General features: G+C 37.1%; 1 protein-coding gene across 3 annotated transcripts; it reads right to left on the bottom strand.

Annotated features, from left to right (window-relative positions):
- Window positions 1–3,429: 3,429 nt before the first annotated feature.
- On the bottom strand, window positions 3,430–23,911 carry MED30 (mediator complex subunit 30). 3 transcript variants are annotated; one of them, XM_045049832.1, is made up of 5 exons: window positions 23,564–23,909; window positions 15,872–16,030; window positions 13,845–13,949; window positions 13,687–13,751; window positions 3,430–3,929 (listed from the first exon to the last, which is right to left on the bottom strand). In XM_045049832.1, exons 1-4 carry the CDS (start codon window positions 23,738–23,740, stop codon window positions 13,719–13,721), a joined length of 474 nt encoding a protein of 157 aa, XP_044905767.1. In that variant the 5' UTR covers window positions 23,741–23,909; the 3' UTR covers window positions 3,430–3,929; window positions 13,687–13,718. The 3 variants fall into 3 exon arrangements, with proteins under 3 accessions (XP_044905767.1, XP_004000126.1, XP_044905766.1); XM_004000077.5 differs by lacking the exon at window positions 13,687–13,751 and having other exon boundaries at window positions 23,564–23,905; XM_045049831.1 differs by lacking the exons at window positions 3,430–3,929; window positions 13,687–13,751 and adding an exon at window positions 9,458–9,721 and having other exon boundaries at window positions 23,564–23,911.
- Window positions 23,912–26,549: the final 2,638 nt, after the last annotated feature.

Below are 26,549 nucleotides of genomic sequence, written 5' to 3'. Positions count from 1 at the left end.
AAATATCTTACTATTCTAATTTTGGAATGTAGATTACCTATGGACACTAGTAAGAATTTTTGAAAAAAAAAAAGGTGTGAATCATCAATGCATACGTTTACTGATGTAAATATCTTAGTGCCTAATTTAATCCTGTGTGAAGATATAAACTGAAAAGGTATTAAATAAATTTAACTCTAATTCTTTAAGTTAAGAAAAAAAGATGTGAAAGAATTCAAGATTCCTATCATGTAAAAAAAAAAAAATATATATATATATATATATGCATCCCAAATAGCTTTCAGTTTATGCTTAAAAAAATAAGTTCTTGGTCCACAATGTTTTATAGGAATAGAAACAATTTTAAGGTATCCAGTTATGTTGGACAAATTTAGGAGCACTCAGGATAACAAGCTCTATGAGCTGTAGGGCAAGCACACATTTTAGTTTAAGGCTGAAAGACTCCTCGATCTAGCTTAAACTTCCATGGGAATTTAGGAAATAAAATGAATTACTCAAACTGGAACTACATCAAAATGTCAAGTTAACACATTTTGGCTTGTAATGGTGCCAAGGGATCTAATGTTTGAATGATCAGGGCCTTAGGTTTCCCATTCATTTTAAAGATAATTTTATTACCATGATGCTGGAGTTTTCATTTTATTTTATTTTTTCCTTAGCTCTTTATCTTTGCTTCTACCCAGGCTAGACTAACCAAGGTCTGACAATATCACACTGTCCTTAATTAGAGCAGCTATAAAGGAAGATGTCAACATAGAAGTCCACAAATTCAGAAAACATTTTAAGTTTTCTCATGATCGTGAATAATCCATTTGATTTTCTGTAAACTCTTCTTGGGTTTTTGAGAGTTGCTTCACTCATTATTTAAGGTAGTGGTAGAACGAAGGAAGAGCAGGCATCAGTGGACTGTGTTTGCTGTTGTTTTTCTTGCAAATTTTCCTAATTGGTGCCCTTTCACCCCCCTCCCCCCCATATTTGTTCCCCACTCAATGACTTTTCTATGACTCTCACACTCAATTCCTGGCTACAGAGATGGGCTCATAACCTGGGTCAGTCTAATCATGGCACCCACATATGCAACAGTTGGTCCAAAGGTTGGTTATATGGCTCCAAGCTGTGCTAATCAGGGTCCACTAGAGTTCTCCACTTAGAGAAGTGGCCCAGCCTTGGGGGTCAGGGTACAGACATGTGAAGATGGAGAACCATCTTTCCATTTGGAGAAAGCCTACCTGCTGTAGAAAGAATGGAGCAGAGAGCCAGCAGAAATTACAGAGGCACCAAGAATCCTGGGGCATTGAATCTGGGCTCTAATTCTTGAAGCCTGAGTTCCTGCAGACTTTTTTTTTTTTTTCCACACAGAAACTAATAAATCCCTTTTGGCCCAAGCCATCTTGAATTGGGTTTCTAACATTTGCAACTAAAATTCTAACACAGATCAACAAATGCCACCTATCCTTTTGTAGACAAGAAAACTGAGATTAATGTGCCCAAGGCCATCTATCACAACTGAACTGCCCTCCTGGCTCTTTGGTCTACCTATTGGCATACTCTCCCTCAAGAAAAAGCTAGAACTTTCAGGATTAGTGGGGTCTGTGTGTTTAATAACCCCCAACCCATTCATAATTGGTCCCAAGTAGATCTGTGCATAACTGGATAAACCAGCATCAGTTCTGAGGGCTGAAAGCCCGCTCCCTGAATTTGGGCCACAGTTCTGTAGCTGAGTGTAGCTACACTGACTTTTGCTCCACAGTAGAGCTACTGTCTATAGAACCAAGGCCCCAAAGACATGATTTCCACATTCGCTCCAAGAGCTGAGTTTGTGGCACCTTGAATGGTACAAGGAATTGAGTGTGACAGTAAACAGAAAACCATTCAGTTAAAACAATTTTTATAGGGGTGCCTGAGTGGCTCCGTCAGTTAAACATCTGACTTGATTTTGGCTCAGGTCCTGATCTCATGGTTTCTAAGATCAAGCCCTGTGTTGGGCTCTGTTGACAGCACTGAGCCTACTTGGGATTCTCTCTCTCCCTCTCTCTGCCCCTCCCCCCCACCCTGCGCGCACGCACACACAGTCTCTCAAAAATAAACATTAAAAAACCACTATTTTTATAACTGTTTATTAGTCAATACTCAAACACTAAATTTGCTATCATAATCAGCAATCTACCACGCAAAGGATGTATTTATTATTAGTAAACATCTGTAAAAACCTTGCATGTCCAATTGGTGATAGGCTAAATAAAATATATTACCCTTAGATACTACAGATTTCTGAAGTAGATTGAATTATCGGTCCTAGTTCTTGTCCTTGTCCTAGCTTCATATGCCTTTACTTCTGCTTGAAACTGCAGTGCTTCCCAGTGTGGGCAGTTAACTCCCCATCTAACATTGGGCTTGCTCAGGAGAACTGCTTTGATAAGTGTAAGTTAGAGGGTCTGGAGAGGCCCACACACAGTTAGGCTTGTCTTCTTGTGTGTCTGCCACTTGGTATAGGTGGGAGTTTATAGAACTTAAAATGAAATGTCACCTATTTTTTGAATAGGCAGTATTTGCAGGATATAAAATTTCAAAGGAACCAAGGGGTACACAGTGAAAAGTAAGCATCTTCCTCAACTGTCCAGATTCCCTCCCCAGAGGAAGCTTGTGTAACCTTCCAGAGAAACTTTATCCATATACAAGAGAAGTTGAGTAGCAGTATTACTGAGTCAGAAGCAAGTAAGATAGATAGGGGCTTCTGGATTAGTCTGAGAATCTGAATCTCTTATTTGAGAGTACACTATAATCTGAGAGATGTGCTCCTGTAGGCAGACCTATGAAGGACTTAGTGTGGACTGACCACCAATCTATAGAAGCACTTGTCACATAGAGCTATCTCATTTAAAACTCCTAAAAATTTACTGTTTCCAAAAGGCCCTCAAGGTTACTTTAGGCTATATCTGAAGAATGAGGTAGGGTGTTGCCTCTTGGGCTAAAGCAGGTAGCAAATAAGCACATAGTTGTGATTTCAATTTGTGCCAGACTCAAATTATTTGGTTCTCTCTGGTTAGACGTAGATCATTCCAAGTAAGACCCAACACTTAAAGCACACATTAAAAGTAATTTTCATCAATTTACAGCAATATACAAGTTAATTATTTCCTCATTTTAACCTGTTTGGGAGGGGCATCTGAGTGGCTCAGTCAGTTGAGCATCTGACTTAGGCTCGCTCAGGTCATGATCTCACGGTTTGTGGGTTCAAGACCCATGTCAGGCTCTGTGCTGACAGCTCAGAGCCTGGAACCTGCTTCAGATTCTGTGTCTCCCTCTCTGCTCCTCCCCCATTCGTGTTCTCTCTCTCTCTCTCTCTCTCTCTCTCTCTCTCAAAAATAAACATTAAAACATTTTTAAAAAATTAACTTGTTTGAGACTCGAAAAAAAATTAAACTGAAATGGTGACTTACAAGTTTAATTAGTTTGTACTACAGATAAGACAGTACTTGATATTTCCATATGCAAAACTGTTTAAACCTTTACTCCTAAAAGGGTAATAAAATGAGCAAAACCACCACTGATCAAGTTGAAAATTTATTTACAAAACTTATTTTGCTTAAAAAACTCCTGAAGATTAACCAAAACATAAACCCTATCAAAGTTTATTACAATAATTATTCACAGAATCAATAGCTTAAAAAAAAACTGCCAATGAATACTTTAATGTAAAACCGCAATGTAAAAATAGGAACTTTAATTCTAGTGAGTAGAATAAAAGCAGATAAATAATCTTCTTCAAAGGGAAAAAATACTTGAGGGAAAAAAACAGCATAACGTGTAAAGCAGGAAATTTAAATATCAGTTTAGTTCCGCATTGCCAACATGGCATTTATATCCCAGATGAGATTTCGTAATTGATCCATAATTTGCTTCAGCTGTTGATTCTTCTGTTTGAGTTTCTGTAGAAACAAAAGAATTTATCAAAAATGTTTCATGAATTATAGACCATGAAGTGAGAAGATTAACATGTCAAAAGTTAGAACTCTAATGATCCAGACAGAAATAAGCTTAAATACTTCCTTCATGCAGAAAAGGTCTCTATCTTTTCTGGCCACATATATTCTCTGAAAGGCATAATGAATTCTAATTCAGTCCACAGAGGCCTCTGGTTCCACCCCTGTGCCTCCCTTTCTGCCTCCATTCCCAATCAAAGAAACTAAGCTAAACGTTTAATTGTTACAAAACCTAAGATACAGGTTTTCTAAGATGCAGTGTAGCCTAATGTCAAGAGTATAACCTCTAGAGCCAGAATCTCTTGGGTTCATGCTCCTCTCCGTCACTAACTACATATATGACGTTGGCCCAATTACTTAAACTCTCTGTGCCTCAGTTTCCACATCAGAAGAACAGGGATAAATTTGAACCTACCTCCTAAGAGTTATTATGAGGATTAAAAGATTTGATTCACATACATGTTAAAATTAGGTTGGCATATAAGTAAGCACTCAACAAATGTTCCTCGTAGGCACTGAACATAAAAAACCGTGAATACAGGAAATAAAGTTTAATGCAAATACAATGCCTGATGCAACTGGTCTTTGAAAAATGTGGCAGAAGCCACTCCTTGCCCACAGCAGGAAGTGCAATCTGCTTCTGCTTCTGAAAACTGAAGACCAATTGGCACAGTCTCTGATGTAATCTCGTTCACAGCTAAGATCTGCAGGATGCCCTCCCTGAACGCACATGGCTCTGAATCTCCATATCTGGGTTTCTACCAGACCAAGGTTTATAAACTTGTCTGTAAGCACTTCCTTCAAATCCCATGTGGCAAATGTCTGCTGAGGTAAAGCAAAATAGAGAACTTCTGGTCAAAGTACTTACTAGTTATTATAATAATAATCATTACTATGCAGTGACCTTTTAGAACCTTACATTAGGAAATAATATCTTTAATTAGATAATTTTAAAGCTACTATATTAAAATACCTCCAGATAAAGCAGTACATTCATTATAAAGAGGTCTAAAAATCTTAATTTTGATTTCATTAAAAAGCAAACTAGGATTAAGTTATCCTATTTTATCTAGAGTCAGAGAGCAGGAAGAAGCTAAAAGGGAGGAACAGGAAAACTTTTACTGAAAAACAGAAAACAATGCACATAGATTTGAATGTTTAATATTAAATTTAATTCACATTTGAGGAGAGAACACAGATAAAAACAGGATATACAGTACACAGGGCACGTGTACAGTATGCAGTCTCATGAAGCTCACGTTAACACTGTTTTTGGGAAAAAGATACTGTTAGTATTTTAGCTACTCAGTCTCCTTAGATTTCAGATTGGCCCGTCTTCTAGTTCTGTTGTCACAAGTACGTGGCAGTTATTGAAGCAACTGTGCATAGAATCTAATCAAATGGACCCAGATAATTGGGTGGAATGATGGGTGACCAGATGGCGGGTACCAGGCCCGTAAAGTATTTTCCATCCTAGAGATCAAGAAACAGGTACTTCTGCCGGCCATCAAGGGGAGCAGCAAGCAAAGGGACACAGGAGTAAAGGTGCTCTACTGTATACTGGGAGGTGGGGGGGAAACCTCAGGCCCAGTTCTAACTTTGCCCCTAACTTGATATTTCATCTCAGAAAAATTCCTCCTCAGTTTTCTTATGAGATGGCGTCATATAATGGACGAGGCCCCTGCCAGTTCTATCTGTACACCCATATCTGGGAGCACAGTCAGTTACATAGACACCTGTGATGAAAGCCAGTGAGTTTAGTTGAGTGAACTAATTGCTGGCTTCAAAATGGTTCAGAGTCCGCTGCCATCCCCACTGAGCCATTGCTCACTCTCCCAGCCATGAGAGGCTGCCATTCCCACAACTCCCCTCTCTAATTTTTCAGAGACAGTGCAAAAGAGCTACTGAGTAAGAATACAAGGAACAGAAAGAAGGCAAGTTGATATTAAAAAAAAAAAAAAAAAAAAAAAACTCATTTAAATTGGTACCTTCTGACATATCTTGAATATGATTACTTTTAAAAGTTTCAGAACTTTTCTTTGGAATGGAATTCTGAGCCTGTAACACATTCTGTTCTGTATTTACTGAGGATATGTTATATACAAAGCTCCAGGTCAGGCATTGTAAAGGGAGAAAAATGAATAAGGAATAGTTTCTGCCTTGAAGAAATTCTGCATCAAGGAGGAAGAAAATAATGTCCAAGTGACTAGGCTGGTAGCCTGGGAAGGCAGATGCTGTGTGACCCCAGAAGATAGAGACCCTACTTCTGACTGGTGGGGCAGCAAACAAGGGGTCCAGAAAACTGGTAGTGAGCAGAGTATTAGGAGGAGGAACTTGGGCTTGGTAGTAGGGGCTCATTAAAGTTCTGGAAGAAAAAATATGGTTAAAACTTGAATGAAAAAGGTTAACTAGACAGATGTGTGAGATGGATTCTCCTAAATAATTTTAATGGTGACAAATCTGTGCCCATGGAAAAGAAGAAAGGAATGATTTAAATTTTAAAAACAACTGAAAACCATTCAAAGGCCAAGCTTGGTGAAACAAGCTCAGTGATCAAATTTTCAGTATAAATTAAGGAGTAACTGGAAGTAATAAAATTATATTCTTGAGTCGTTAAAAATACACTTTAAAATCAATATCAAAACAGGTCCAATGGCTCCCACAGTGGGTGCATCACTGGCATAAATGAGTAACTTAGCAGTAAGACTACTTTCAAAGAATATTCCTTTGGAAATACAAATTCTTTTTTTTTTTTTTTTAAAGTTTATTCATTTTTGAGAGAAAGAGACAGAGCATGAGCAGTGGAGGGGCAGAGAGAGAGAGGGAGACACAGAATCTGAAGCAGGCTCCAGGCTCCGAGCTGTCAGCACAGAGCCCGATGCGGGGCTTGAACTCACAAACCACGAGATCATGACCTGAGCCAAAGTCAGACACTTAACCGACTGAGCCACCCAGGTGCCCCTGGAAATACAAATTCTAATGTACTTGTCTAAAAAAATTTTGCCTCATTCTTCAAAAATGGACCCAGATAACTGGGTGAAATGATGGATGACTTAAGAAATAAAGAGAACTAAAAAAATGTAGGGTTTTCTCAAGGTAATATTCAACTCTAGGTGACTGTAATTAAAAAAAAATATATGGTATATTTTAAGGCACTTGGAAAATTTTTCTCAAAGATGCCACAAAGTTTTAAATTAAAAATAATTAGCAAATAAAAATATCTAGAGCCAAAACATCATGAAACTATCAACAGCAAAGCTGACAGTTATGCTTATGAGTGGTTAAACTGTAAATAAATTTTCATGACATGATACAGGATTTAATATATACAGTCTTGCCCGGATTGATTTTAACAGAGGTTGACAGCTGCTATTATCAAAATCCATCAGCTGTGCCTAACTTGTTACATTAACAGGTGAATGTGTAAGTAGAGCAGACACTTAAAAATGTTTATGTTAAGTCATACCATGTAATTTAATATTCACATAAAGGTTGTGACCACTGGTCAAAAAATGCTTTAATTTCTAAATGCATGGACTCAATGATATGTCAACCCTGTAAAGACTACCCACTCTTTCATTTTTCCATCAATAAAATAGTTTAAGCAAAATAGAACTCATTCTGATGTCCTTAAAACATAGAGTCTCAAACAGGTGTTCAGTCTTTACTTGGGTTATTAGGGATTATGGAGTCTAGAATGCACAAAGAGAAAATAAAAAGTATTTAAATAAGCCAAACATCTGACTATTGAAACTAGACCATCCTGTCATCTCATGATTTATATCAAACACTAATTATAAAATTTTGTGTCGCCAAATTTCATGGCCTATGGTAGGTACTGGTGGTATATACATTGTTAGAAGCCAGGCAGACCATATATTAAATAGTAAACATACCAGTAATGTGGTGTACTGTACAATTTTAAGTACACAAAGATATAGTAGTATTTTGAAAATGACTGAATGAGAGTTCACTGAGGGGTATATAAAGCTGATTTTACATAGCTTATTTACAGTAAAAGGAAAATATACATTGTAATTAATTTTTGAATAATTTTAATTGAATGCCAAGAATATTTTATTACTGATTAGGTCCATAAAGCAACTTAATCATTTAATATAAGCAAATACCAATGTATTAAAAATATGATCTGGTATATATTTATGTTTTTATTTAAGTTCCAGTTATTTTTGTAAATCTCTGTCACAACAAATGGGTACATGAAAGGGTGCTGCTTTGCTTCCACTAGAGTCTTCTGTCCTCAGAAAAGACACCTAACCACTTGCATGAAATATGCATGGTGCCAGGCAACACACCTGACTGATTCGTGGCAGAAACTCCACACTTAGAATGATGGCTGGCACAGAGCAGGGACCAAAATATAGGAGTATTTTAATATTCAATAAAAAACCCCAAAAAGCCAAAGAAAAATCTTTCTAAATCCTAGAGGAGAAAAAATAAACAAACAAAAATTCCCTAGCAATCATTTTGAAACTTGTTCTGTTTCTGTTTTCCAGTTAAATCTGGTATGTTGGTATTTCAAAACAAAAAGAGATATGGCCATTATTAAAAATTATTCATTTTAGTAGTCTAAGACAAATTACTTTGATGTGTGTTACTAGCTAAGATTGCTGTGAATCTTAAGCTCTACTACTATCACCTAATAATAAAAATTTTACATAACAGCAAAGAGAATAGATAAAAATAATAGACAAAAGGCATGTAAAAATTTAAGTTTATGAATATAGTTTATAAGTAGTTGAAAAAACAAATCAAAGAATTTAAACTATTTTTTAGTAGCATCTATATGACCACAAAATTAGATCAGGGCAACATTTTACCATCTGTAGGTAGCTATTAAAAAAAATTCTTTGGGGCACCCAGATGGCTTAGTCACTTAAGCATCCCACTTCAGTTCAGGCTGTGATCTTGCAGTTTGTGAGTTTGAGTCCCACATCAGGCTCTCTGCTGTCAGTGTAGAGCCCACTTCAGATCCTCTGTCCCCCACCCCTCACCTCACCCCTCCCCTGCTCGCTCTATTCTCTCTCTCAAAAATAAACATTTGAAAAAAAATTCTTAAAAAAAAAATGATATTCTTCACAGAAACACTCAGGTGTGTGTGCCATCAAGGCAGAAAAATATATCCATTGATCACGAGCTTAGTGTTATAAAGATTTTCAATTACGGGAGCCTGGGTGGCTCAGTCAGTTAAACGTCTGACTCTTGATTTTGGCTCAGGTCATGATCTTACAGTTTGTGAGTTTGAGCCCCATGCCAGGCTTTGTGCTGATAGCGCAGAGCCTGCTTGGGATTCTCTCTCTCCTTTTTGCTCCGCCCCTCCCCTGCTCGCTCGCTCTCTCAAAAATAAATATACATTAAAAATTTTTTCAATTATACATTTTAATCTTGTATTCTAGAAGCGAAGTATAAAGTTGAATGAAATTGGAAGAAAAGAATAAATAAAATAACGTTAGTAGCACTAATTATACGTAACTTTATTAGTAGTCAAAATATGTGTTACATTCAATTCACACATAATGTTTTATTTCAGGAATGAATTAAAACTTTTTTAGGTTAAAAAAATCCACTTTGCTTAGTTTTGGCTATTTTCTCTTCTGCCTTATTTTTTGGATTTCAGTTTGAGTTAACCAAATCTTAGTCGTCCCTCCTCCTTTTTTGTTTACACCTCTGTTTACTGCCTTGTTCTCCATTCCTGTTTCAAAATATAGTAACAGTTTCTAGGAAGTAAGAGAGAGTATGAGACCATCAAATGAGTATTTCTCCTGCCACTCAAGATACTTTCCTCCTACATTCTCCTTTAAAAAATAGCTCCTATAGAAATCTAGGGCTAAGCTTTAAATCTGTTCAATTAAAACATCTAAACAGATTCTTTCTTCTTTGTAATAAACTTCAATATGTTAACTAAAACAAGTTTTACCCCAAAGTTAGAAGCACTTAAAACAGCAAAATCAGCATTCAAATAATTTAATCAAAGAAAGAGTTCTTAAATGCTTTAAGTATAGATAGGAACACAAAACTTGAAATATGGGCTTTTATTCCATAAATAGACAAACCTTCAGAAATACTGTGTATCTATTTTGTGTATTGAAATAAACCTGCTGCAGATAAACACTGTGGACTAAATACCTGTGCTTATCTCTTTTTCTCAAAGCCCTAATAAAATGGCAGGAAATAAATGAAAAAAGCTATAAACCCATGTGGAGAAAAATGATCGGAAAGGAAGCAGCAGCAGACACAAGGTGGTAAAGTTTAAGAGGACAAGTAGAAGGGGAGTGGTAAATGACTTAGGAGGAAACTACAGTCCAGGTGGATGCAGGGACGATGCCACTGAGAGCAGGGAGACTGCTGTGCCATGGAAACTGCACCAGGTGAGGCCTGGGGATGAAAACTGGAGGAACAGCTCAAAGAGCTCAAGGGACTACCAAGAGCCGCACGTGCTCACTCCCACTCCTTACAAACAGGTGACTGAGTACCCTCTCCCTGTGCCCTGTCCCACCTCTAAGGATCAGGAGGTTTGTTTTTTATGAAACTGAACCACAACAGCTGTGGATTTAGTCCTACCAGCACAGCAGAATGCAAGAGGACAAGAGCATATCTATGTAGGACACTGGAAGATTCTTCTCTGAAGAAACTGAACAGACTTAAAAAAAAAAAAAAAGCCTCAGAAAATGATTGTTGGGGATCCCCCAAGGAGAACACCTATCGTGACATGAAGTCCACTCACAAAGCCTATTATTAGCTTTCTAGAGCCTCATTCTTAAAATATAAATGGCTCATGAGTAAACATCAGATGTTCACCAGATCTTTTAGAGCCTCAATTTAGAAAGACAACAAAATGAAATAGATAGCAGTTGCAAACTCTTGACACATGACCTGGTTTTGTACAGCCTGTGAGCTAAGGATGGTTTTTATATCACAACAAAGATCATGAATGTCTCACAAAGCCTAAAATATTTATTATCTGGTCCTTTAAAGTTTGCCAAACCCTATTTGAGAAGATTATGGAAGAATACCTTCAAATTTCTGAGGGAGATTAATTTACAACATAGAATTTTTATAGCCAGCCGAACTATCAAGTGGACAGCTACGGGAAGACTAAAACTTAAGTCCCTGCATTCGTTCTGAAGAAGCCACTGATATTTGAACCTAACCAACAAGGCAGTAAACCAAGAGAAAGGAAGACAGGAGACTGAGAGAACAGTGAAGCCAACAGAAGGGGTGAAGGAAGCCCCAGGACAATGCTAAACAGCAGGCCTAGACCGCATTCAATCCAGACCTTGCAAGATGATGGGAGGATTTGGGTAGGGTTGGGGGGAAAGAACCAATAAATTTCCAGATAATTTTGACTCTGTGGAAAGTTGGAAAACAGTACTGAGATGCTGCTACAGATGTATAAAGAACCAAAAATTAAAAAAAATTACTTATTAACCTGGAGGCTAATTATTAACTCCAGATGGACAAAAAAATCGTTCAAGAAAAGGACACTAGTTTAATATGTGGCTAAGGAATAAACAATATTTATGTGCCTTAATACACAGAATATTTTCTGAGCCTCAATTATAACTGTATCGGAAACACTGGGGTAAGGAAAGTATGTAGGTGGGTCCATGAGAGGGAGAGACTGGAAGAAAGCTAAATCCTCAACTGGGGAAAGAAATTTTTGTATATATCTTATCCTTTGTATCAATCATATCCTTCTCTTAAAATTCACAAAATTCTAAATCAATAGCTAATAAGATTTTTTGGATTACATACTGTCAAAGTATTACTGTATTCCGATTATATAAAAGACCTTTTTTAAAAAATCAAGTGTTACTTCTAAGCCATCAAATTAGAAAAAAAAAGAAGAGGAACTCAGAGAAATGAAAAGTGAAATGAAACCTATATTAAGAAAGATTATATTTTAATTTACACAGCCTTCTTTTTTTCTCTAAAATATATAAAATCTTCTATGGTAGAGAACAAACTCTATGTCACACGTAGTAGTCTGAAATCAAAGTTACCACTATAATGCTATTTTGTTTATGTGCATAATCCATTGTATTTTATTAAAAAAGGCTTATTCCAGGAAAAAGTAACAGAGCACATCTATTGTGAATTAATGCATAGATTATCAACAGAAACATACAACACTTCTTTTTTTTTTATTTAAAAAAATTTTTTTAAATGTTTATTTATTTTTGAGACAATGCAAGACACAGAGTGCAGGCAGGGGAGGGACAGACAGAAGGAGATACAGAATCTGAAGCAGGCTCCAGGCTCTGAGCTGTCAGCCCAGATCCCGACGTGGGGCTCGAACTCATGAACCGTGAGATCATGACCTGAGCCAAAGTCGGATGCTTAACTGACTGAGCCACTCAGGTGCCCCAAAACATATTTCTTAATAAATGAATGCTTCGTATCTCTACCAAACACCATTTGTTCTTCAAAATATAAATTAAATGTTCCTAATCACCTCCTCACCCCCTACAGATTTCCTGCTGTACATTCTTTATGCTCATTCATTACTATCAAATTTTCTTGAAATCTTCTTAATCTGTATTTCTCCTTTTATGAAAAAAATGAAATAAAACTTTATAAAATCCAGCTTTTTCCTTTCTCCTGGTTTTGATATACATTTTTCTCTTAATTTTCCAATATTTTGTTTTTCAGGTCTTATTTTCAACTCTGAAATTAATTTTGACATATGGCATAATGTAAAAGCTAGCTAACTTCCCCTAAAGCTTCTATTTTTAAAGAAAAATTTTCCAAACAATCCCTCTTCTGTCATAATAAATTCTCATATGTAATAGGAAGACTATTTTTTCTGGCTATTTTATTAATCTGTCTCATACCAGTATTTCACAATTTTTTTTTATAATATTCTCCATACTGTGTTTTAATTTTTGAAGCAAAGAGATCTGTTTCATTACTCTTTGAGAATTTTCCTTGATGTTTTAGTTTGTTTGCAAGAAAAAATTCCAATTTGGATTTTATTTGGATTTGTTTTTTCATTGGTATTGCACTAAAATCTTATTATTTTGTGTACTTTTAAGAGAATTCACACTCAATACTGGCATTTTTAGAATATTTATTGTCCACACAAGAACTTTATGTGTTCTTTTAATTATTCAAAACTTCATTATGTATTTTGTATTATAATTTATTTATTCTGAGAGAGAGAGAGTGTGCGCACAAGTGGAGGAAGGGAGGAGAGAGAGATCACCAAGCAGACTCTGTTCTGTCAGCACACAGCCTGATGCACGGTTCCATCTCCCAAGCCAAGAGATCATGACCTGAGCTGAGATCAAGAGTCCACTTACCTGACAGCCACCCAGGCACCCGTTTTTTATGTATCTTAACAAGTTTAGTCACATAAATCATTGAGGTAATTCCTAACTAAATATTTGTTGTTGCAAATGTGAATAGGATCTTACAATCCAATTACTTTATAGCAAGTGAGAAATCAAATAACTATGTCCTGGGTTAGGAGATTATAGGGAACGTGTTGCAAAAATTTTCTATTTGTGAATTTTTATCATTTGCTGCTCCAAATATGCCATAAGCTAGAAAGCAAGAATTCTGCCTAGAAAAGAAAAGAGTAAATGAGTTGTGACTGAATGCCCATGAAGTTTTTCTAAGAGCTTTATGGCATGAATTCTGCAATCTCTCTTTTGACTATTCAGGTGGCTTTTCTGCTTACCTTTTTAGTTCTTGGTTATACTCTTAACTAGGTTACATTTGCCACAGAAACGACTTCATGTAATTCTAGAATGCAAATTATGTCTTTGAGTTACACAGACACCCTTGTAATTTTTATCCATGATTGCAAAATATAAAATACATAGACTGATAACTCACCTTATTCACTTCAGCAATTTCTCGCCTCTCTTCACTAGCAAAACGAGGTGGGCCAGTGCGATCCTCATTCTTTGAGCCATCTTCTTCCACATATGGAATCAGTTGCTGAGAATGAGAGACAAGAGTTAAAAGTTAAAAACATGATATGAAGTTTGCAATTACATGGGTATACAAAATGTCTCTGATTAAGGTTAGTTTGTATGCTTTTCTTTTAATGGTATATAAATAAATTTCAATTCAGGTGATAGCCTAAAATAACAGCATTAGAAGTTTATCATTTCAGTGCCTTCTACACATTAGCTTTTCAGGTTTCTTTTGCAAAACAGCCCTTATAACATTACATTAACTGTTGCTTACAATTAAATAATACCCTATCCATTCAATCAGCAAATACTGAGTTCCCAGACACTGGGTGAGATACTACAAAAATAATGACAAGTAAGGTGTGATCCCTGCCCCTAACAAATGTATAGTCCTAACAAATGTATAGTCCATTGAGATAGAACAGACTTTCTTTCATCTATACTAGAAAGAAAGGAACTTCATGGATGTGCATAATATAAATGTCATTTACTTTGCTATCTAGAACTTCAGCGTCTATGCAGATTTCTAGATGTCTTAACTGGTTGGGAGAAAGATATTTTGTAGGAGAAAAAATTATACAGCAATGAAACATCAGAATTAATAATGAAACATGTATGGCTTATGATAAGGTTTATTTGATGAAGGCCCTCATAAATGTGACCGAGACTTCAGGAATCATTTAGTCTTTTCCATCTTACATTAACAATGTAGGAACAGCCAGAGGTGAACACATGGTACAACCAGGAGTCATCTGGCCAAACTTCAAATTCTTGGGACAGATATAAACTTATCCACATCCACAACCACTCTGTCTTCCTTTCCTCTCCCAATGCAGAATTGTCCTCCCTCCTGAAGATGATTAATTTCTATTCCTGTGCTCTCATTTCTTCACCCTCCCCCCAGTCTCTCTCCCTACTGCTTTCTTGCTTTATAATCTAAACATGTCTGGTCTCTCTCATTTAAAGGCTTTTTTCCTTTCCTTTCCCCCAAACCCTTGATGCCAACCATCCTTCCATCTACTGTTTTTCTCTCTTTTTATCTAAGTGTTTTGAAGATGAATGTCTACTTGTTGGCTCCAGTTCCTTATTTCCCGTTTAATCTTCAACCCATTGCGATCTGATTTCTAATTGCTAACATCTCACCAAAGCTCTGCTCATACAGACCAATGATTTCCCTCTAGCAAAATCTACTGGACAATTTTCATTCTCTGTTTCCCTTTGCTGCAGCATCTGACAATGTCGACCACATTTCTGATCTTTCTTCTGTATTTCTGACCACCTCTTTTCAGGCTGTTTTGCAGTTTACACTTTTCTCTGTTCATCCTTTACATGCTGATCACTCAAAAAGGAAGCACTCAACACAAAAAATTGTTTTCTACATGTAGTGAGAACAGACCTTCCCAGCTACTTGTGTTGGCAGAGACAGAACTTGTCAACAGGAAAGGGCCACCTATAAAAATACCATGTACCTAGTGAACTGAATATATCTATGACCCAAGATGAAGTTTAAGAAATATATTTTACAACTGAAGTGATTCCACTCAGCTAATCTAAATTAATAACGATGAAAACATAATCTTTCATCTGTAAAGGGCTTACATGAAAACTATTTTAAAAGGATTTTACAACACTATCTAAAATTCCTGCTAAAAAAATCATGTACTGATTTAATACAGACACCAGCAGTATTAATAAAAATTGCCATAGACCACTCTCTTCTCTAACAACAAAAGTTCACTATAAGCCTAGATGTTAAAATCTGTAAGGTATTAACATGAAAAGATAGTACTAATTCTATGCATACGTATCCTATTTTCATCTTCTCTAGTCAGAAGTAAAACCAATATAATTCAAACTCTGGAAATACCGTGCAAATAGAGAGACAGGAAAACATTACAAATGTCCTGCATCTTATATCATCCTCCCTCTACCACTAACACTTGCCTCCACTGGAATGGGATCCATCCCTCCACAATTTTCATTGCATTTGTCATAGACCAATCTCAGCTTCCTGAAGAGAATAGAAAGTTGGCGAAGGTGATCCTGTAGCTTTGCCAGCCGGTCTTGATATGTTCCAGTATGGTATGTGACACCATTTGGCAGCTTATCGAACAAAACAAAAACAAGAAAAATATGAAGTAATGACCATCGAGATTTTCTAGAAGTAAAGCTGGCAGAACAGAAATATTTTCTTAAGCACTGCATAAAAGCAAACTGATCCTCACAATCAAGTGCAAAATTTTAAGATTTGAAGAGTAATATTTGCTCATTTGTTAGCTCCTTGGCATACTGCTTCAGTGCTGTAAAACAGCTCTGGAAAAAACTGCATGATAAGCGTCTCTGTCCAGCTGAAAAACTTTCCCCTCTAATATTTGAAGTATGTTAAAACTTTAAAAATAATGCCATGATTTTAATATTGCTTACTATTTAAAAAAGGCAGCAAGCTGCTGAACTTACCTTGGAAGTTAAAAACAAAATGCAATTTAAACTGGGAAGTTAAAAATGAAAAAGCAAAAGAAAAGTACAAAATACAAAGTGAATGAAGATCATGACTTTTCAGCAGAAGAAAGGAACAGTATACTGCTGCTATTGCAAAATGATCTCAAAATAACTAAAAGATCATTAAGATGCTCAAGGCATGCACTAAAGCATAAAGCTGTCACCGAAAGTTTTACTTTAAAAAGAAATCAACAGCAGGAGAGAGAGATGCAAATCAATCTATACTTGAGGATCATTAATAAATTATTGCAAGTAACTGCTATGATCACAGCTCTGTCTTGGATGCTTATACATTTTTAACTCAGGACTTTTATCAAAAGAAGCCAAAAAAGTATGTATTGAAATGGTAAAATCACAGACATATGGAAACTGACTATTTAGAACTTATAAATAAATGCACCTTTTGTGTATTGCTGAACCTCATGAACAAGCTCTTCCTTTCTTTGTACATCAAAATATTCTGTACAGTATTTTATTTCCACAATTTGATGTGTGAAATCATCCTAACATTTGAATTAACAATACCTGTACCATGTTTTCTAGTATATGAGGTGCTTTGATTATAAGCATTCACTCATACACTTATCTTGGGGATTGAAATGACTTAAAACCAAGACACTAACTACTACCTGAGAGATAAGATTAGCTAGTCTTTCTAAACCTCAGTTTACTCTTTTTTTCTAAACAGATGAGGTAGGAATACAAAAAAAAAAAAAAAAAATGCATAGGACAGTACTTGGAGAAAAAAAGAAAACAGGATACTATCATTGCAAGTAGATAAAACCATAAACATGAAAAAAAAGGACCGGAAAGGCCTACAAGTAGTTGATAAAAACATGTAATAGGAAGTCAGCTTGAATAATTACTTCTTTTCTATCATTTCCCAATTTCCTGCAATATTATGATTTATAAGTTAAGGAGATGGACCTTCTGAAATTATCTGAAATGAGTTGTTAGGATTTTCAGCAATTTTTTTTTAATGTTTATTTTGAGAGTGTGTGAGTGAGCTCAAGGTAGAGCAGAGAAAGAGGGAGAGAGAATCCCATGGGGGGCTCAATCCCATGGCCCTGGTATCATGATCTGAGTCAAAATCAAGAGTTGGACGCTCAACCGACTGAGCTACCCAGACGTCCCAATTTTCAAAAATTCTCAAGCATTTCAACACTCTGAGGACGATACTTCCAAGAAACGTGATAAAATATCAAAGGCTGAATCAGTCGAAACTTTTAAAGAAAAAAGGCATTACAAATTCACCCCCAAAAAGGGCTTGAACTAAATACAATGTAGAGTTTGTCAGGAACCTTCAGTTAATAAACTTTCGTAATACTAACAAACCAGAGAACAGTCTCAGAGGCTCCCTGCTTTCCTGTTTGGGTGACAATAGGCAGTATAATGATTACATCTTGCATACAAAGCACTGTACCTTTACCTGTACCTTTATGTAGTAAGTTTAGTACTTGGCCCATATTTTCTACTTTGTGAAGACTGTAAGTTATTCACATTTATATCCCTGTGTTTAGTATAGTGCATACCCACAAAAGGTTTTAAAGTACTGTCTGAACTATTTTACCTCAATGAATTATTTTATCCATATATCTGTACTTAAAATTCACTAAGAAGTGTGTGTGTTATGTGAAAGAAGTAAATCCTTTCATAAAGAAAAACAAAATCCTTTTGAAATGCAAAGTGTCCCCCTCTTCAAGTATATCCACTTAACCAAGTCTGGGTATTAGTTTTCATAGACAGCATTAGATTCTCAAAGAAGGGAAGATTTAATTTCTCCAAAAAATTCTTTCACACTTTTCATGTGTCAGACAGTATTCTAAAAGCTAAGGTACAGTAGTGAACATAGGAGGCAAGGTTTCCTCTACCACAGAATATAAGTTGTAATAGTGCCTAAAATCTTTTGGTATATATCCGTAAGGTACACGTTTAGCTGAAAAGCTCATCAATAACCATCTCACTCTTGAATACTGAGGAAGATCTGTAAATATATGATCACATCCCTGGACACTAAAAAGGCGTTCAATTAAATTCAACATTCATTCTTAAATATAAAACAGTAAAAATTTCCCAGCACTATAAAATACATGTATCTTGGTTAAAAACTCAGCAGCATGATTAATGTAGAAACATTAAAAGCATCCTCACTGAAGTCAGGAACAGAACAGGATGTTTATTAAGACCACTAATACAAATAGTGAACACTATTCTGGAGGCCCTGGCCAAAGCAATTAGAAAAATAGAAAAAGTTGAAACATTAAAAAGGAAGTGGTTTAATCATCACTATATATGGATAAGATATAAATGATAAAGTGCTACTCTCAACAAAGGGAGTCAAGAAAGAGATGGGCACAAAACTAATAGAAAATAGCTTTGCTTTCATATATGAAAACAAATGAAAATGAGAAAGGAAAAACACCCCACTTACAATAGCAACAATAAAGATAAAATATCCAGGAACAGACTTTAAAATTTTCAAGATAAAGAAGAAAACTTAAATAGTTCACAGGACAAAATAAAAGGTATTTGTGCTCTTGGTTAGTAAGATTCAACATCACATTGACGTAAGGTCTCTCTAGGTTAAATCAACCTAATAAAATGCTAGCAGGTTTTTCTCAGAACTAATCAAGCTATTCTAAAGTACATGTGCAAAAATAAACAAGGATAGCCATGGCAATTTTGGAAATAAGATAAACAGATTATAGAGTCACAATAAATGTAAGAAAATTTGGGATTACAGGCAACCAAATGTAATAGAGCATCCAGAAATAGATTCTTTTGTATGAAGTAGCATCTGAGATCAATGGAAGAGGAAAATGAATTATTCAACCTTTTGGAAAACAAAGGGCTGGGGCCATACCTCACACTATATAGAAGGATATGGTTTAAAGTTTTAGATATAAAAATGGAAACAAAACCCAGAAGTCTTCCTGAATTTACAGTGGGAAAGTCCTTCCTAACTAGACATAGAACCCAAAAGCCCTAAGAGACTGATAAATTCAACTACCTTAAAAAAATACATATGCAAAACTTCCATAATCAGAGCCAAAGGGCAAACAACAGACTAGGGGAAAAATACTTGCAAGTTCTATCACATAGACCAAGTTCTTCTAATACGTAAATAGCCAAATCTTATAAATTGAGGGAGAGGGTAAAAAAGACCAAAAAAAAAAAAAAAAAAAAACAAAAAACAAAAAACCCACAAACTAAAAAACAAAAAAATACACACACAAAAAAAAAACACACAAAAAAGGGGGGGGCAAATAATATGAACAAGCAGCTAGCAGAAAAGGAAATATGTTTCATAAATGTATGAAGAGATGCTCAAACTCATTCCTCATTAAAACTAGAAGAAATGTAGATTTTCATCTATCAGATGATCAAAGGTCCAAAAATATAACTCGCTATTAGTCAGAGCCCGGTTGTTGGTCTCGGTTAGCACATGGTAGCATAAGCTGGTACAATCCCCATGGAGGGCAATTCATCAAAATTTATCTAATTACAGAAGCACAGAGCCACTTCCAAGAATTCATCCTACAGGTATACTTGCACATTTATGCAGGAGGTTATTCACTGCAGCATAACAGTGAGAGATTAAAAGCAACCCAAATGCCTAGAGAATGGGATGAATAAATTACAGTCTTTCCATGAATTGTATTACTGTAAATAGACCCTAAAAGGAAAAGGAGATATATTCTGTGCAGATATCAACAAATCCAAAATATACCAAATGAAAAAAGCAAGGTGCAAAGTGTTGTGTATAATATACTGTTATTTGTGCAAAAACAGGAAAAAATGAAAGAATAAATACACACATTGCTAAAATATGCAAAGAATATCTAGAGGGATACATAAGAATAATCATAAAAAGCATTAACATTTATTGCCTATGGAAAGGGGTTAGAGAGCCAGCAGACAGGGATGGGAGGGATACTGTCCATTTTAATGTCCTTTTTTTAATTTGTGAATTCTGAATATATTACACATTAAATATTTTTTTCATATTTAAAGGATAACAAAACCAAAGCAATATTTTCTTATGCAGGGAAGCTTAACCTGGGACCTAGCAATCCTTGAAGAAAATTCCCCCTCAAATTTTATTCAGAATATATAGATGTGCATTTTTCTGAGAAGAGAACCCATACTTTCCCATCAAATTCTTAAGGGGCTAGTGGAGACCTAATAACCACCTCTCTAAAAACACTTAGAAATAGGGTGTGTGGGTGGCTCAGTTGGACAGGCGTCCAACTTTGGCTCAGGTCATGATCTCATGGTTTGTGGGTTTGAGCCCCACGTCGGGCTCTGTGCTGACAGCTCAGAGCCTGGAGCTTGCTTCAGACTGTGTCTCCCTCTCTCTGCCCCTCTCCTGCTCGCACTCTGTCTCTCTTTCTCAAAAATAAACACTAAAAAAATTTAAAAAATAATAATCTCAGGAGTTTGTATTTATGGTGCTTCATCCTTCTGGATTAGTAATATGGAAGGTAATTTAAAAATTTTTAAGACTAAAAACTGTATTAATAATTAGGTTACATGTAGTCCTGTTTGTTCCACTTCTTCCAGCTTTTTGGAAATGAAGGATCACATTCTTGCTTCTTCTTCTGACAATTATGACAGGTCTCAAAGTCTTACATGAGTTAAACCCCAGAATTCACAATATAAGAGGCACAAAGAAATAACAACCATAGTCCCTTACAAATTGGTTTTGAATATATGTCTACATGTAATCTAGTTATTGATAATACTTAAAAAATATTTTTTTTAAGTTTGTTTATTTTGAGAGAGAGAGAGAGGCAGGGGGGAGGGGCAGAGAGAGAGGGAAAGAGAGATCATCCAAAGCAGGCTCCACACTGTCAGTGTAGAGCCGATGTGGGGCTTGAATTCACTAACCGTGAGACCATGACCTTTGGAGAGTTTGGTTCTTTTAGTGTAGGTCATGGGTGTGTATCATACCTCTGTTAATAATACAAAGTGTTTGACAGCAAGTTAGTATTATAAAGCAATTAGTAGGAAAAACTACCAGTTATGTGTGATGTTTGGTAAGTTCTTCTTTCTCTATTTAAGCCTCAGTTTCCTTAACTGTAACATAAGGATAAAAATACTTCTTAGAACCTTACAACAGTTTGTGTGAGCAAGGAAAATGCTTGATAAATGTTAGCTAGAAGATCTACTAGTCCTAATTCACTACTTTGCATATAGTAGGTTAAAAATAAACATGTATGGGGCAGCTGGGTGGCTCAGTGGGTTGAGCGTCCGACTTCAGCTCAGGTCATGATCTCACGGTTCATGAGCATCAGGCTCTGCTCATAGCTCAGAGCCTGGAGCCTACTTCGGATTCTGTGTCTCCCTCTCACTCTGCCTCTCTCCCACTCGTGTTCTTTCTCTGCCTCTCAAAAATAAACATAATAAAAAAAATTTTTTAAATAAACATTTACTAAATTCTGAGAAATCATTTAACACTATAATCATTTTAGATAGTAATCTATTAATTTTTAAATAATTACCAGATTTCATATCTTCTCTTGGATTCCCTTTGTATTGTTTTTCACACTGGCCTATTGACACGGTTAAAACATTTTCTATGCACCTGGATTACTTGTACAGTATAGAACATTACTGAATTACAGTACATTATTGAAATCAGTTGTAAGAGTCTTAGACCTGGTTTCAAATTTACCCTATCACTGACTTGCTTTGCACAAGTCACTTCACCTCTCTACCAGAAGCCTCAAAAACAAGAATGACATCCACATGACATACCAGTAAGATAAGCAAGCGTTAAAATTAAGTAGTATGTGTTAGAACAACTGGATATCCAAATGCAAAAAAAAATGCATTTGGATCCTTATTTATCATGATATCCAGGAAAATAAAGTCAATGTGCATTGTGGACCTCCATGTAAAACCTAAAACTACAAAACTTCCAGAAGAAAACACAGGGGAAAATCTTTTTCACCTTGGGTTAGGCAAAGATTGTTTTCGGTGTGACGTCAAAAGTAAAATCTGTAAAAGAACAAATTGATAAATTCGATTCCATCAAAATTTAAAATGTCTCTTCAAAAGGCAATGTGAGGAGAACGAAAAGCCACAGACTGGGAGAAGGCATCTGCAAAGCAAAAAGACATACAATAACAAGTGTTGTCAAGGATGAAGAGTAACTGGAACCCTCAAACACTGATGGGATTGTAGAAAAGTTTGAAAAGTTTCTCAAAATGTTAATAGATATTTGCCCTATTATCCAACAGTCCCACTCTAGGCATCTAACCGCTTAAGAGAAATGAAACACGTGTTCACACAAACATTTGTTAGGTGAACATTCATAGTATTCTTCACAGCCAAAATGACCGTCAGCAGATGAACAGATACACAAATTGTCATATATTCATACAATGGGACACTACTCAGCAATCAAAAGGAATGTACTATTGATATATCCTGAGTCATAGAAGCCAGACCAAAAACAAAACAAAAAACGACATAGTGTATGATTCTATTTATATGAACCTCTAGAAAATACAAAGGAATATATGGTGCCACAAAGCAATCCAAAGTTGCCTGCGGATGTAAGTAAGGCCAGAGTAAAGACTTAAACGAGGCATGAGGAAAACTTTTTGGAGTGGTGGATAATGGTTTCCTAAGTGTATACACATGCCAAAACTTTAAATAAATGCATTTTATTGTATGTCAGTTATACCAAGATAAAAATGTTTAACAAAACTGGGTAGCAGAATCTGAATTCTTCAGCTCCTTAGGTCCTCTGTATTTTGTTTGAAAACGAGATGAAAGTTAAGCCAGTCTAGTGAGGTTAACAGAGTGAGAGACCCACCGTTACCCTTAAAGGTACAAGAGTTTGCCTAATAACTAGAGAATCCGGTGGAATGTAGAAGATGAGGCTTCAATCTTCCAGAAGTCCTATCTGGAAAACATCACCTTAACATCGCAGAATCCTGGGGACAGGCACATCATTGGGGAATACTTCTGAATACACATGGGGCGACCCTATACTTGAGGTTTGCCCAGGGCAGCCCCGTTTAACGCCCAGCGGCCTCACGTAACGACTAAGCCAGCGCCCCTTTCCTCCAAGAAGCATCCGCTCTCTCCACGCGCGGCCCGGAGCGCGCCCACCCTCCTTCCCACCTGCATGTTCCTTAGGAGCTGGAAGATCTCCATGGTGCGGTACACGATGTCCTGCACGGTCTCCTGCCCGATCCGGCAAAGCGATGCCGTGTTGACCTCCCGGGCGGCCTGCTGAGCCTGAGGCCCGCCGAAGGGCCCCGGCGCCATCCCCGACGCCGCCAACGGAGGGGTGGACATGGCGAGGCTGCGGCCTCAGGCCGATAGGGCCTGAGAGCAGGCGTCAGAGGTTCCCGTCTGCCTCGGGCTGAGCTGTTGCCGGCCTCTGCGGAAAGAGGCGCTGGTACGACTACGGCGGCCCGATTTCAAAACAGCGGCTGGGACTTCCGCCCACCGTGACGTAACGCGTCATCTCAACGTCACGGGTACCGCCCTCTTGGTGGCCTCCTGGGAACTTACCTCGGCCTAAAGCCGGCCGGGATTGGACCGGAAGCCCGGGTGGGGCGGGACGGAGGAGTTGAGCAGCCAATCATCGGCTGTACTACAGCCAGAGGGCGGTGCTCGTGCTGTGAGGTGGCCGAGCTTTCCCGGAGTTCTTTCCTGGAGTCTGAGCCTGTCGTTAGAATTCCTGAAAAGAGCTCTTATTTTGTATTAGTTTGCTTGCTGAGATTTCTCGTAACAAGTCTGTGACGTTTGCAGACTCAGAGGGGCTAGTATATTTTGTTGAGTCGCATACCCCTTAACTGGTAGCCTGCGATTTGAATTTAGAAAATGAAATTCCTGATCTTGTATGCTTCACTGTGACCGGATACGGACTCCGCATTTGCTGTTGGCCCCTGCTCAGATGTTGGTTTATTCGAATAGCTTTCCCGATCACTCTAGAAAATTAACACTACACACACTCCCACACACTTACCTACTTACTTTTCTGACTTTGGCACTGATTACAGTCCACGCTCTATATAATTTAAAGTTTACTTTTTGATTTCCCCTCACCTTATACATACGCTAGAATGCAAACTGTTAAACACAGAGACTATGCCTATTTTATTCATTTACTGTATTCTCAGCACTTAGCGATTTGCATATAGAAAGCACTCAATAACTACATGTTGAGCGACATTATAAATGTAGGAAAAATTAAAATAAAGCCATTCTCCCATCTACCTCTTACTGCTCATTTGCAAAGGGGAGGGGGTGAGTCAAGAATGTGAAAAATGGTGATTGGCACAGAAGTTGTGCATTTTAAAAAGTATCTGAACGTTGTATTGTAAGTACTTAATAAAGGAAATAGTTACTAAAAATTACACAGGAATCATTGTAGAGATTTTAAAGATAGTGATTTACAGGTCCTTAGCGCGCAATTATGATTTCACAAATCTTTACCTCCTATATGCTGGGTACTAGGAATGGAGATAGGAGTAGTGAACAGGTGAGGCAAAGCCCTGTCCTCCTGAGACAAACAGAACACTAATTATTATGATGAGTATTTTGAAGCAAAAGTTAAAGATTCTAATACCAAGGTGCTAGCAATTTAGGAGATCAGGAACAATCTGAAGGGAATAAGTTGGGCCCTGATGGTGAATGGAAGAGGATGCTGAACATTGGAGCCTTTTCTATGAGAGGGTCATGGGACAAGGAAGGCCAGTGGCAAGTGAGGAGGCCTCCAAATGCTTTCTAGGGTCTGAAATTTAGCATGAGGATAAGGGTCAGGAAATAAGGCTGAGGACAGAGACAAGGCATGTCAAGCAGTTTGGGCTTTATTCTGAGTGAAACAGCGAGCCGTTGAAGAGTTTCAGGAGAGAGGAATAATTATCAGAAATATTCAGTTTGGAAGGCTTATTCTGGCTGCTAAATGGAGAATGATGGGTATGTACTGTCTCCTTTTTCCCTCTCAAAGAAAGATGGTGATGATCTGTATTAGAGAGCTTGTACAGTGTGTAACTTTGAGTAAATATTTATAAGTGGAATCTAGAGAACTTGATGTCGATTGGATTGGAGCATGAAGGAGAGGAAGGAACTAAAGATGACACATGTTTCTGCCTTGAACAGATGGGTGATGTTTATGCCATTTACCAATAGGGTACACTGAAGAACACGTTTCAGTGAAGTTATGACTTGTATTAGTTTCCTGTTGCTGCTCTAACAAAACCACCTACCATGGACTTAATGACTTAAAACATCGAAGTTTATTATTTTATAGTTCTGAAAGAACAGAAGTTGGAAATGAGTCTCATTGGGCTAATACCAAGATGTCGTCAGCACCCTGTTCCTTTTTGGAGGCTATCGGCAGTAATCTGTTCCTTTGACTTTTCCAGCTTCTAGAGGTTACCAGCATTCCTTGTCTTGTGGTCCTTTCTACCTTCTTTAAAGCCAACACTGGCCAGCTGAATCTATTTCATGTTGCTCTTTCTCTTGTTCTGAGTCCAATGCCTCTCTCATCCCATTTAAGAGCCCATTTGATTGCATTGGACTCACCCAGGTAATCCAGGATATCTTTTTTTTTTTTTTTTTTTAATATAAGCTGGTTTGCTACTTTAAATGCCCCCACCCCTGGCATGTAACATAACACACTTACAGATTCTGGGGATCAGGACATCAACATCTCCAGAGTGGAGGGCATTATTCTGTTTACCACATGCCTCTAGCCAAAATTATTCCTGAACTTTAAACTCACGTACCTGACAGTTATCTGACATCTTCACTTGAACAGCTAAATAGCATCTAAAACTCAACATGTCCACCATACTCATGATCCCTCCAACTTTCTTCCATGATTTTCCCCATCTCAGTAACTGGCACCACCACGTGCTCTGTTGCTCATCTGACTTCTCTTTCCCACCTTACTTTCTAAGCCATCAGAAAATACAGTGGACTCGAACTTTCAGATATATCCTATATTGAGGCGCCTGGGTGACTTGGTTGGTTAAGCATCTGACTTTGGCTCAGGTCATGATCTCACGGTTCACAAGTTCAAGTCCCATGTCGGGCTCTGTGCTGACAGTTCAGAGCCTGGAGCCTTCTTCAGATTCCATGTCTCCATCTCTCT

Source organism: Felis catus, chromosome F2 (genome assembly GCF_018350175.1).
Source record: "Felis catus isolate Fca126 chromosome F2, F.catus_Fca126_mat1.0, whole genome shotgun sequence".
NCBI lineage: Eukaryota > Metazoa > Chordata > Mammalia > Carnivora > Felidae > Felis > Felis catus.
Note: the sequence above shows the minus strand (reverse complement) of the source record. Positions and strands in the feature narration are given on the sequence as shown.